Source organism: Bombus pyrosoma, linkage group LG10 (assembly GCF_014825855.1).
Source record: "Bombus pyrosoma isolate SC7728 linkage group LG10, ASM1482585v1, whole genome shotgun sequence".
Lineage (NCBI taxonomy): Eukaryota > Metazoa > Arthropoda > Insecta > Hymenoptera > Apidae > Bombus > Bombus pyrosoma.
In genome coordinates this window covers 12313708-12328614 of record NC_057779.1, presented here as the reverse complement: position 1 = coordinate 12328614, position 14907 = coordinate 12313708, and the positions used below count along the sequence as shown (strand labels likewise).

Below are 14907 nucleotides of genomic sequence, written 5' to 3'. Positions count from 1 at the left end.
GTTTGCGCTATGTCAACGCTGTTGCCTGGCCAATCCAATGAAATTATAGTTTTCGAATTTTCAAGGCCAAATAAATCTAATTGAATGTATCACCGCTACTGTTGGGGTTATCTAGACAATTCGATGAGCGTTATACTCCACATTTAATTTTTTATACAGAGCACATCACCCGGTTTGCGCTATGTCAACGCTGTTGCCTCGCAAATCCATTGCAATTATAGTTTTCGAATTTTCAAGGCCAAATAAATCTAATTGAACGTTTCTCCGCTACTGTTGGAGTTATCTAGACAATTCGATGCGCGTTATACTCCACATTTGATTCTTTATACAGAGCACATCACCCGGTTTGCGGTATGTCAACGCTGTTCCCTGGCAAATACAATGCACTTACAGTTTTCGAATTTTCAAGGCCAAATAAATCTAATTGAACGTATCTCCGCTACTGTTGGGGTTATCTAGACAATTCGATGCGCGTTATATTCCGCATTGGCTGCTTAACTTCGTCCACCTCGCTTCATTTTACTCTCTTATCATTTTCACGAGTTAAAATGAGGAAAACGTCAAAAAATTAAAAAATTTAGAAAATGTAAATAAAAATGCCATTGTATGTAAACACTCAAAAATTCTGAGTATTTGAGGACATTTCTTGAAATTTTGGGAAGTGTAGCAGTATGACATCCTTTCTTGGAATTTTGGTGATACATGGATTATGGTGTCATTTTCAAGAACCGCCGAAATTGTGTCACCTTTTATGCTGTTATGTTCTCCTGATACAAACTCGCAATGTCGGTAGAAAAATATTGTGGTCGGGCCAAAAATTTCGCACTGAAATTGTGCCTTTTCCTATGATATCATGCTTTCCTAACATAAAATTGTAGAAAGTAAGAAAAAAAAGGTTACCTTCTTTTCATTAGTTTATTAATTGAAAGATTTAGAAGTTATTATTATATTATTACTATACAGGGTGGTCGGCTACAGTTGTCATGATATTTATGAGACGAAAATCAAGAATTTAAAAGTTGCATTTTCGGCTTTGTTTTTTAATTATTAAGTATTAATCATCGTCCAAAATGGCCCTGCACACCAGCAAACCTCCTTACACGAACAAGAGGAGGTCAACCTAAGCAGCGGGGCTTCTGTCTGAAACATCTTTCCGTATTATTCATATTTTTCGAGATATTTGAGCGTTTTCAGCTGAACAAGGCATACCGTATTTTTCAAATAACAAATCGCAGTATGGTTGACCAAAAGTAATTTATTTTTCTTCTTTAAAAACTCGATGTGAAATGAATTCTACATATGTGATAAGTATAATATGTAAAACTACATACTACTATATTCGTAATTTTGTACAGTTTTTACATGATTAACATAGTATAATTATATTGTGTGTAATAGTGTGTTTAGTTAACTATTGTGTATATCCCCTGTACCGATTTCTTTACAAGTGTGTATCTCTAACTCTTATTTCGTTCTTTAACCATACATGTATTTATGTCACGTAAAAGTCATTAGATATTTACACATATACAGATTAATTCAATTCCGTATATTCTCAGACCTTTCGATCAATCCTTTCAACTGTCATTATGTGCATCTTTGTAATTTGTATAATAAGAGTATGTGTGTTCGTTTTGCGAGAACGAGCCATCGTGTCTTAGTATATTTTTTAACAACTAAAGAATTTCCTAGTAAATAATGTAGTAGAAATTATGCATCCAAAAAACTAAAATACGTTTATAAAAAGAAATGACTACAGATTTTAATATTCATTGATTTTAACAACCAATTGGTTTCCCATAATAACTTACGGTTAAAAGGGTATTAATAATGTCTTTGTATCAGATAGGTAGATCAGACAAATGAAAATACCAAATTTCAACTTTAAAAGTACATCTTGGAAATTATATGTAAATGAAATTGATTAAAAATAATGATACCATCCTAGATAATTATGTTTATACAATGTATATCGTACACGTATGTATTAAGAGGGCAATGAAATAGAACCTATATATTTACCTACATATACATAGACTATACGCTGTATAATTACGTGTACATCATGAAATCTTTTGTTCCAGATAACTAGCGAATATTAGAGTATTAACTTATTCAATATTGTATTCAGAAGAGAAGTAATAACGTTAAGGAAGAAATATTTTAAAGAAGAATGATTAGAAACTTATAAATATTGAATTATAATTGAAATAACATTCGATTAAACTTTTTGGCTATACTTGATAATCCCATAAGGGTGCCGTTAGTCTATCAATATGTATACGTATATGTATGTATATTGTCAATATTTCAAGGTTCTCGACTAAAAGGATCAATATATATATGTGTATATTGCCAATACAATATTGTCAATATTTATTAACAAACCGCATTTTCCTTGAGAACCTTCTAATGTTGACGATATTATTGATTGTCTGACGGCACCCTAATAATCTCACAATCAGTACATTACATCTTAGATAAAATAAGAGATTGAATAATGCAGGCTATTGCATTCAATAATACCTCAGTGTATTCGATTTCTACTATTTTCTTCTTAAAAGAAATAACTAACATCCTATCGCATCTGAATTCAGTGTTTTATCGAACTAATTTTTAATAATATTTAAATATTAAAATAAACTATATTTCTCTCTGTTAAGTATCAACATTTATTTTACTTCGTACTTTTTCAACATTATATCTGTATTATTGTAATGTAATACAAATTTATCGATAAATATACTATGGATAGCTTGATCTTACAAGCAACTCCCTTCGTATAAAACAAACTTGGATATCGTGTTTCTCTCTTACGTGTATTTACATCGATGATGATTACTGTACATATATCGACATAAAGAGAATCATTTATACGTATGTATTTCCGGTTACCTTCTCCACCCACTCGTTCTCAAAATAAAGTCAATTCAGAAACAAAATTAAGTGCAATTAAATGGGATCAGAGCCGTGTATCCTATATTTATCCTCTACCTAGTGAAAATAATCGTAACGTCTATAAATTGATTAACCATAGTGATTTATGACGAACAGACTAAAGGCACCTCAAAGTCCACAATATTTTATATTTAGCACCTGTGTCGTTTCATTTTATACGAAGCTTCTTCATTTGGACACAATCGTAAAAGTCTTCTCGTTTTTGTAAAACCAAATACGTACATGTATATCGTTATTGTAAGTACATGCATCAATTCGATGCTATACGTATACACCTTGTTATATATTTTACGAAACATAAAGATCTTCGCCCGAAACGAAATAAGACTTGATTATTAACGAGTGCTTATAACATATAAAGTAATAGGTATAAACTTTAAAGTGCTTTTTGTGAAAATAATTATTATTTATATATATGTGTATCATATAGTAGCATATACATGATTATACATTATCTAAAACTATATTTGAAAGTATTTAAATTTGACTGTTATTGATAAATCATGTTAATATAAGAACCTGCATTTTAAAAATAATTCAATAATGAAATGTAACATACCTCTTAAACAAACATCGCATCTTCATCCTTTTGTAGTTACTCTGCACCAAAGTTTTAAATTAGTCTAAATTATGATTACCTCGACAATGTGCACTTTCTATATTTGTAAATATTTCGTTCTTATAAATGCAAAAATGTAATCGTTGATACAATAAAGTACTTTCAGTGCAACAAAATCGCTATTATACATACAAGTGAGAAGACTTTTGCAATTATTTACAAATATCTAATAACTTATGACAGAGTGAAGTAAATATTTTGTTGTTATTTCAATTTGGTCCAATTTGAAAGACGACTATAGATTAAGTACGCCTTTAACATGTTTTCCTTTAGTACGTGTAATAACATAAAGCATAGCAAAACGAACAATAATTTGTTTTCAGTTTCTTTTCGGTTCAATTATTATGTTGATAATACACAGAGTGGTACAGAACATGCAAGTTACACTTCAAGAAACGATTATACATCTAAAAACAATGAAAAACATTCATATATATGTATGCTCCGTCTGTCTTTGTTTATAAGATAGAACGAACTTTGTAACCAGAGTAAACTCTATTAAAAATGTTGAAATACTAGAGTTCAGAACTAAGCTTCTCAACAAATTGGAGAAAGCATCAGGAACCATTCAGAGTGCATCCAAATCCATGACAAGACGTCTACTGGCTTGCCTTGAAATGCAAGGTGGTGGTTTTCAGCATCTTCTATAAAGGTAATTAGATAACACAAAATCAAAATAAAGTTCGTTCTATCTGATAAACAAAGACAGATAGTTCATATGCCGCACGGGTTTCTTTTTCTTTTAGGTGTACAATCTGCTCCCAAAGTGGCTCCCACATGTTCTGTAATACCCTGTATATAATATAGATTCTCAAAATTCTTCCATAAATAAAATTTATGGAAATTTAATTAGCGTGGGATCAATAGAATGTTTTGTAGTCATTCTTTTTATAGTAATTACTATAAATTACTTTTTATATGCCTGTCAGTGGTATAGATACTTAGATACACTTACATAAATTAAAGCATGAAAAGAAATGAGAAGAAATATAATGTTAATTACAAGTTATTCTATATATCTGTAAATAAAATAATTTCATTTACGATTGGAAAATAATAAATAATACACATAATTGAAAAAGAACAAAATATTATAAAGTCGATGCAATTATTTACTCCTTCTGACTTGTGTCTTTTATGTTTGTTACGTCTTTCTTATCTAAAATATTATTCTAATAAGATTATTTAAAGGAGTCATCAGTAAATAGGGTTTGAAAAACATTGTTGATGTATCTTTAAAGCATTAATAAAATACTGTTTGTAAAACGTAATATAAAAAACATGACTAAATGCTGCTGTAATTCAACACTATTAGAACTATTAGATGTTTTGTAACATTAAAATTTATTGTTATATATTATAATTGTGACTCGACATAGGTGCGTTGCAAAACAATTGAAATCATTAAATATTAAACTTAAATAAGAATAGAACAAAGAAATCACCACATGACACAAGCATGTAAAAAATATTTGTAATATTAGAGTCTGAGGATCTTAAAATCTGAGATTTTTTGAAAACAAACTAGTACATCAATATTATGTGTATGAATTTAGGATATCATATAAATATATATATATATATAACTTAATACGATATTCTTAATAATAACCGATGTGTAAATGTTACTAATATTATTATTCATACTGCAATACATGTAAGATGTTATCAAATAACTTAAAATTAAAGAAAATATTCGCAATATGTAGTTTTGAAATAATAACATAATCAGTACTGTACACACTGATATGTGAAAAATAAAAGAACGAGAAAGAATATAAAGGAATATTACAAAATAATATGTTTGTTATCATAAACGGCGGACTCTTTATAGTGTAAAGTATTTTAAAGATAACATATACACAAACTACTCTAGATATTTCATAAAATATGATATATTTGAAATTTTAAGCTTTTACTCGATAGATTTTGTTTCATAAGTATTACAACCAAAAACCAGACAATGCATTTAAAATTATTTAAAGAATCACTAGTAAAATATATTGCATAATATTGTTCTTTTTTATGTTTTACTGGAAAATAAAGTTTGCAAATGAAAATAGCGATCAAAAATTCTGCAGTATTCAACAATTAAATAGAATACTTCTTTGAAACTTAGAGAAAATTCAAAATTAAATAAAACAAAAGGATGCGCAAACATGATCATTGAATGATGCAGATCTTATACTCGTAGCAATGATTATAAAATTTGTTAAAGTAGAATGCTATTTTGTAGAAAATTTATTATTTTAATGAAAAGAATTTCTTTATCCGAGAAGAATATACAAATCATACGAACGTTCTTTTGTTTTCTACTGCTTTATCAGTACTAAGTGTAAACTGAAATTTTCCAAAAGTTAATATCTATATAAATAACTTTTAATTTTAGACATAAATAAAGTTAAATAGGCCAATTATAATTTTTATAGAACAGAATATATTAACTTATACGAATATTGATTTTTTACAACAGTTTCTACTGTTAAATAATGTTCTGTATGCACAAATCTACACGGTCATTTTCCGGCACTTTACCCAGAAAGGCAAGTTCTTTTTTGTATACATTTAACCGAGTGCGGAAAGTATATTATGAATTGTTGTTGCAACAGTTCGCTGTATCAATTGTTAATCATTAATTAAACTAAATATTATTTGTATGTATATGACACAGTAAGACTACTTATACATACACATCGAGCGTGTTATCCAAGCTCATCTTTGTCGAGTTTGTCGCATAAATAAAAATTCTTTAAATATAAAAAACTAGCACTTAATATAGTTTCGCCGGTAATATATTACGATAATTAGACTTATCGTGACAGAGACATAAAAATACGCGTGTAATTTTGTTAATGTACAGCTTTTGGTAGAACGTTATATTTTTTTCATTTAATAACCACTACATAAGATATAGTTTCTCTTTTTATCATTAAAATGAATTTTAAGTAATTTACAAGTTAGAACAATCCTTTCCTTAGACCGGTTATCAAGTTTCACTCTTTAGTATATCTGTTTAAACAAGGAAAGTAAAATTTTAAAGTAAATCAATATCTTCAACTTGTGGAGAATGTTCAATGTAACTATAAATAATTTACATTTCTATCTTCTTTTCCAACTATTCATATATACATATACACACGCACGTACGCGCCCGCACATACACATATACACGTATGCACGCATATAAGCGCATGCAACTGTACATGCAGTATGTGCATATAAACATGCACAAAATCATTCACATACACCACCCACACACATAAACATGCGCGTAGCCCTCACACGCACATACGTACATACATTTATATGTACATATGTTTACAGTTCAGATAAGATTTGTTGCACAAATCTTCGAATAGAGCAATGTATTAATCTATGTACAATGTACGGCACTAACGTGCCGATCGAATTTCTGATCACAAATTTGTACAAATTTCTTTTGTACATATATCATATTGGTCACCTATTCTATAAATATTTATTTAATCTTCTTTTCACTCTCAACAGTATATGAGACGCTCAAGGATTTTATAATAAAATAATTTTTGCGATTCAATTTTAGAAAGTGCTTTTAGACGATAATACTACTTTTACAGTTTCAATTTTCTTGCTAGGGCTAAGGCGTGTAGAATTGCATGGAAATGATGACGTAGCAAATTTTCAATTAGTAATAGTTCTAACTGGTCTTTGCGTAAAATGTAGCAATTATTTCTACTTTTATGACGTCTGACATATTTTTATGATACTTCTTATTTTGGTAAGCGTCTCATATTTCTGTAAATTTGGGCATATAATATAAATGTACTATACCCAAATCAGTTAGAATCCACACACATAATATTATCGGCATATGAGCTCGACCGTGCGGACTGTTACGTCTAGTAAGCAGATTGTACTATAGCTTAAGATAATTTTCACTTTTTCACGTCGATACGACGGTATTTGTCGTTGTTGTCTGAGCCACTGTTGTCACTGTTATCAGACTTAATGTTGTGCCGAGAGTACTCTCCTCTGTCGTTGCTGTTGTGACAACGTCTTTTTCTATACACGTCTTTTTTGGCTCCTTATGTTCTTCGGACGAACTCGACTTTCTTTTGTGATTTGAACTCGATGAATGAGAACGACTCGATGCTGCGTCATCCTTCGATGAACGACTGCTGGATGACCTTTTCTGTCCATCTCTTCCATGACTGTGGTGCCCGTCCCTTCTTTTTTCCAATTTCCTATCGCCATCTTTACTATCCGTTCGGTCGGTACTTTTACTAGAAATGTTACAATCTTTGGGCAGTGAGATAAATTTCAATGAATCTTCTTTGCTAGTAGTTTCTGCTGCTTTATTCTCCGATTTATTACACGAAGGACTTCGATGATGATGTCTCTTGTGATCTCTGTCACGCCTATCTCGATCTCTTCTGTCTTTATGCCGCTGATTTCTAGAACTTTTATCATCTCTATGCTTTCTTCTAGATTCTGGGTATGCTGCATGCGCCTCGGGTGCTAATTTAGATGGATTTTCATCGCTGCTAACGTTCCTATTATTGTGCCTTTCAGTTTCTGTTAACGGAGACGTAGAGATTATTGAGGAAGAATTTGTTATCTTTGCCGTTGGTAGTGAATTTTCTTCACACGTGTTACCACTAGTTAATATACAAACTTTTTCATTTTTTGATCTTTCCTTTGCTTCATCTTCAGCCGTTTCGATTAGCGCTTTTATTGCATTTTCAGTTGCACATTCCATTTTCGATGTGAATGCCAATGTAGTTTCTATCTCCAACAATTGACAATATAGTTCTATTTTTGTCTTATCATCCTTGTACTTCTGTTCAGCGATTTCAAAACTTTCCTTATGAATTTTTTCCAGGATTTCTTTGGAAGCTTCTGCAACACCGGTCCGTAAAGATTGACAGACTTCCTCTACGTCAGTCTTTGATTTATATATTGCAATTTCTAAAGCTTTGTCAACAACTTCTGTTGCGTAAGTTGTTGCTATTAACTGTCGTTGCGTTAACACAGTTGGCTCGAGAATAACGGTGTTACAATCAGAATTTTCATGTTCCAAACAAACATCTGGCGGGCACAATCGTCTCTTACCTTCTTTCGACGAAGATCCCGAAATATTGAATTTATTCGCCGATTTAGATTCTGTGATATTTGAAATGCTTTCCTTATTCGATGTAGTATTAGTGCTGGATCGACTGTGATGACTTCGATTCTGATCTAATTTATGACTACTACAATCATATTTTTTCTTCTCCCCACAATGACTACTGCTACTGCTGCTGCTACTGCTGCTACTGCCACTACTGTGTGAATGATGACTGGATTTTTCATTAGATCGACGACGATCTTCGTGTCTCCTTTCAGATCTCTTATCATCTCTCTTTCCATTGTTTTGTTTTTGTTCTATTCTACTAGTTTTTGCAGGCTTATTGTTAAAAAGATCGGAACAATTATCATTATTCTCTATAGAATCTTTCCTCTTGCTTGAAATGGAAGAATGTCTTGGATGGTCTCTGCTCTTACGATCTTCTTTACGTTTTCCATGATGATCTGATTTCTTTAAATTCCCTTGATATTCAGCAGCTCTTTCCTTTGCCTTTTTCTCTTCCAGCGAATCAACAGAATGTTTTTGTTCTACACGTTGACGATTTGTATTTTCTTTTTGTTCGTCTCCTATATTCACAGTTTCCAGTGGCTTCTTCTCCTTTATACGGTGCTCGTTTCCAACACGTCCATGCCTAACACTTGAATTGTGTTGTGATTCTTGATAATACTGTTTTAATCTAACGTGCCATGCTATACTTGAAACTGCGGAAACCGTTCTAAACTGATGAATTATATTACGCGGTAAAAAGTAAATATCATTATCATACAAATTTATTCTAGCATAACGAATACCCTGTCTACGTAATTGATTTAATTTGGCGTCTTCAACCCATTGTACACATTGTGATATCGGTGGTTCATGAAGATCTAATTGTAATTTTTCGACTAGTTCAGGAAAATCGCCAGCATAGAAAGCTACAACATCTTTCGTAATTCTGTTATATTCCGATGGTTGTCCACCATGAACAGCTTTCAATATACCAACTGCTGCTGTTGTCATCCTATCTAATCCATGACCAACATGATCAGCATGTGCCTTGGTACGGTCTTCAAACATATATTCACGAGCTTCACTAAGGCGTGGCAAATACTGTAGATTTCGTAACTCATTAATGCCCGTTCTGCGCCGTTTATAAGGACTTTTATTTATATCGGCTGTTGGAACTAATTGTTCACCTGGTCTGATCCATAAAATTGGACCATCATTTGATTCTTCAGGAGTATCCATCTTTACAATAGATAATGGACCCCAAGGCATAGTCTAAAATAAAAAGGTAAGGACTGAATAAGTTATGTATGTAAACATAAATTCATCTTTCATGGAAATATGCATTTCTTGTCTTTTCTTTTCTAACAAAATATTCTTTTTTGGCTGTTCTATGATTGAGTAATATCTATCAATGCTTCATTGAGAATTATTGTAAGTAGTTCCTACTGCATTTAATCTATAATGTAAGTTATCATATATTATAATCTTTCGGATGTCTAGCTTTTTTTAAATGAAAAGTTTATCTCTTGCCTTAAGTTTTTTTTTTATTTAATTCTTTACATTCACAATTTGTCCAATTTGGACATTTGGTAGAATTTTTTAGCTGTTTGATTATGATGTGGGTGGCTACCCCCAGCGGGGTATCATTTACCTTAAGTGTATGTATATTTATATGACTTACTCTTTCTCTAATATAAGCTGAAATAAATAATTATTTTAATGCATCCCTACAAATAAAGTATATTGGTACTCCATTATGTTGATACATCAAAATTTTTAGGATATTTTTAAATTTACATTATAATGTACAATATGGAAAGAAACAAACTAATATTTCAGAATCAAATGCTATATATCTATAGCCTACCTTTAATAAAAATATGTATTATTAAATCGATAAAAATTTGTGAGCATGTACTAATGTATATTGGAGATATTAGACACATTTAAAATTTTATATTTTTTTAGAGTTAAAACAAAATACTTCATCAAAATTGCTCATTTAACCAATGATAGAACATTAAATGTTCTTGAAAAAAGTTATAGTTAAAAAATACTTGTACTGTCTTACATACATCTAGTAAAGAATCAAAAATTGCTTTTTCTACCAGTTTATAAATTCAAAGATAATGACCAATACTTTTAAAGAAAAATTAAAATAATCAATAAATGTTTTCATCTTTGTATCATTTACTTATTTATAACTATCTATAATACAGATCACAGATTATCAATATAATTATATATCAGAAATATATCAGTATACTCGTAATTGCTGTACAAATTGTTATAAAATAATTATAATATGTTATACAACATAACTTTATATAGCATAACATAAGAATAAAGTTAGTAATTTTATATTTGAAACCATGTTTTCCAAAAACTACATATGTAAACAATCAAAAAAGTATATTCTATTCCTTCAATAAATCTAATTATTTATTTCGTTTAAAATATGGAATAAATACTTACCAATTTTAAAAATGTATTCTCTTCTAATTTCTGTAGAAGATCTGGGAAATATCCGCCAACTTCTTCATGAACAGTTCCTACAAGACTTATTTGGTGGAGAGGTCCATATCTAACAGTACCATTACTGTAAGCTTTACACACTTGTTCTTTGTACTGTACCATAGTTGTAGTTTCTATATCACTGCTTCTTCCTAATACACCATTTTTAACAGTCAATGTAGGATAATTATCTGCCATGTAATCCAAGAGATCAGGAAGATATGCTGCAGCATTGTGCACTATTCCCATAACATGATACGCATTGCCATTTTCATCCTCTCCAAAAACAACCTATAATATTGAATTTTTTTATTTACATTGTGTTACATTATATAACGTACAACTTATATTAGTTCATATTCTCTGCATCATTTAAAATCAATTTTAATAGACCATATTAACCAATCATATGTTATTTTAAAATAATTATAACACATTGAAGTAATATTAAAATGCAATTATTTTAGACAATTATATTGATTTATATTAGCAATTTTCAACTATTATTAATATAACTTTTTAACTCGTATTTATATTTACATACTTTAAAATATTCTTGAGCTAATTCCTCTAATTGTTCATGAGATAATGTATCAATTTCATCTTGATACATATGCACAACAGTTGCACCACCATTAGGATAAGTCTCTATGTGAATGAATTTCTTGTACTTTAGGCCTTCTAATAACTCACATTTAACTGGTGTATTGTGAAGCATTTTATAATTTTTTGTTTGCAAATTTAACCTGAGATTTTCATTTGTAGATTTTGAAAATGGATGAGACATTGGCTTACTGCTTAATGAAACTATGCTACGATCTCGTTTACATTGTACCCCAATATTTGCTCGTTTTATTTTACTACGTTTATAACATCGTGAGCAATAACGTCGTTCACTATGTTCTTTACTTCGTTTCTCTCTTGAAGATGAATATGATTTAGAATGGGAACTCGAAGATGTAGTGCCAATACAATTTACTGATTTATCATGAGACAATGCAGCATCTGTTCGACCAACTATTGTTTTAGTTATGCTCTCACCAGTCCAATCTGATTTAATTATGCCTAACTGCTCTTGAGAATCTGTCAATTCTGTTTTTACTTCAATAAGCTCCAATTTTACATCCCTGTGAATTGTATCCATCTCATTATCTGTTTTTTCTTCTTCGATCGATTTTATTTGCGTAACAGGAACTTCTTCAACTTTCTCCAATTGTCCACAAAATGAGTAAGAAAGATTTTTACAAACTTTAGCAGTTAAATTACTTCTGTTCTCCGAGTCATACTTTGCTGTATCCATTACAACCGTCGAGGTCATAATTGGCGATGTCATACTACTAGGAAGTGTTGTATTTGGACTGTTTGGGCTATCAGAAACTCTTGGAGGATAGTCTGGACTTCTTGGGCTACTGATCACTTCACCATTACTTTGAGGGCTTTCCCCTAACTGAGGTGTATTACCATGTTCAAAATTTACACATCCTTCTAATTTTGTTGACAATGTGTGTAATCCACCAGATACTGTTGTATCTTTACTACATGCTAAGTCAACCTAATAAATAATTATAGATTAATAACAACTCAAAAAGCTTTGTTATTTATTACTTTCGTATAAATTTCATAAATATAAACAAATGTACACACATGAATAGCATGCTGAACTGGTTCAATTAAAGTTTTCACTAATTCATTGTTGCAATGATCTGGATTCCCTATAATACAGACATACACATAATATTTATTATATAATATAAACTTAATCTTTTAACTTGACTAATAATTTAATACATTTATGTTTATCTTTTATGCAGAAAAATAAATGTTTTGTTTTCATAAAGTATAATAAAAATATATTTTATGTCATACAACAAAAATGTATTTTTAGTATCTAATACTTATTAATAAATATTATTAAATCAATTACAGTTATATATAAATATTTACTCTTTTTTTTTATACTGTCATAATAACCTATTAAAATAACTATAAACAATAGTTCCACTGACATAAATATCAACACAATTTTTACATCATACGACCCTTTTTAGTATATCAATTTTTTAAATAAAATCAATATATCAGTTCATGTATTCGTATAACATCAAATAAAATTAAATATGATATTACCGTCTGGTTGTTCAGAAATACAAGTAACAGTATCCAGATCATTCCTTTGATTGGACATGCTGTGCGATTCCAAGGAAGGCGTACGTAATTCAGTATTAATGGGAATTTTAAAACTAATACGTTCCTCCACATCACCAGAAGAGCTCATGAAATTCACGTTTCTTCGTAATTCGTTCCCTTCCGTGTTTGTATTAAACGATGACGCTGTAGAGAAAATCGTGGGCGTCCTAATTGAATGTAGAGCGAAATCGTCCGAAAATTCGTTTGTCTCTTTGATAACACTATTCCACGTTGATCTCGACACTTTTACACTGTTTGTTTCCGCTTGTAATGGGTCAAATACTTGCTGAATCGTATTATTTACATCACATCGTTCGTTTGACACGATACTTGCACCAGTTTCGGATGCCATCTTGGTTCTGTGAGCGACGTCCTGAACATAACGATACTACGCAACATTTGATTGGATACTTCTTAGCCGCCTTTTGAATAGACCTTATTCTATTCGTCTGAAATCGGATAAAGAGTAGGGGTAAGACCAGTAGATATAGAGGTACTATGAACATTTTTATTCATTGGAATCTTCGATCCCCAATCTTATTTTCTCTGTGATTTTTTGATTATAAAGAACTATATATTGCTCATAATTCTCACTTACATTGTATAATAATCAGCATCTGAATATAAAATACTGCCTGCATTTAGAAATAATTCACGTTTGTTATGAATATATGGTCTTACCAGCAAGTTAAAAATCATTTTTATATTTAAATAATTTGAATTTTAGCAAGTTATAATTTTGTTGTTTTTAATTTAAACCGATAATTATTCCTTCTAAAGATTGGTGTAAATTTTGAAATAAAACGTAGGAATATCGATAATATGTTGTATTATATGATATAGAAACTTAAATAAAAAAAAAAGAAAAACTATAATAACATATAATTACACAACGAATTGTACAATATTTTCTTTAGAAGCAAAAAATATTGGGAAGAAATAACTTGGAATAAGAAATATTTTCTTCTAAACTTTTTTGTTGCAAAAGATTATAAGTATTATATATATTTGTATTTCAGGAAAATAAACGTTCATCAAAATAATTAATTAATGTCTATTAAACATTTCAATCGATATAACTCCTCTAAATGTGAATAAAGAAAAAAATGTGTACAATCTTGCCATTTCTACTTCAGACTAAAATTTAAAATTAAACTAGTTGCCACTAGTAATAAGTACATCTGGTAAGTATATATTTAGGTAAGTCACCATTTTCCTGTTAATCGACAGCTATCCTTAGAATTACATGTTCGATGGCGATGCTGATATGTTTTATATATCTTCTCTAGTTTTATAAGTTAGTGAATATTGATTTAATATAATCATAAATAGCAATATAGCTGCTAAAAATATAATTAATTATCAATATCTAATGATATTCTCTGTATCTTTATATATGGTTGTATGCTTAATCTAATTAAGGATACAGCAATTACTAATTGTTTTTAATTAAGCTAAAATTTATATAAGTTACTCTATTTAGATTTAATTATTTTAACAAAAAAACTTTCAATCCGTAACGTTAACAAACATA

The 14907-nt window shown here is 30.0% G+C and overlaps 1 protein-coding gene across 1 annotated transcript; it reads right to left on the bottom strand.

The window, feature by feature from the left end:
• Positions 1-3066: 3066 nt before the first annotated feature.
• Positions 3067-13752, bottom strand: LOC122571498. The gene is made up of 5 exons (XM_043735309.1): positions 13314-13752; positions 12831-12898; positions 11731-12738; positions 11148-11477; positions 3067-9944 (listed from the first exon to the last, which is right to left on the bottom strand). The coding sequence occupies exons 1-5, from the start codon at positions 13723-13725 to the stop codon at positions 7500-7502; spliced, it is 4263 nt and encodes a 1420-aa protein (XP_043591244.1). The 5' UTR covers positions 13726-13752; the 3' UTR covers positions 3067-7499.
• Between the last annotated feature and the right edge of the window lie 1155 nt (positions 13753-14907).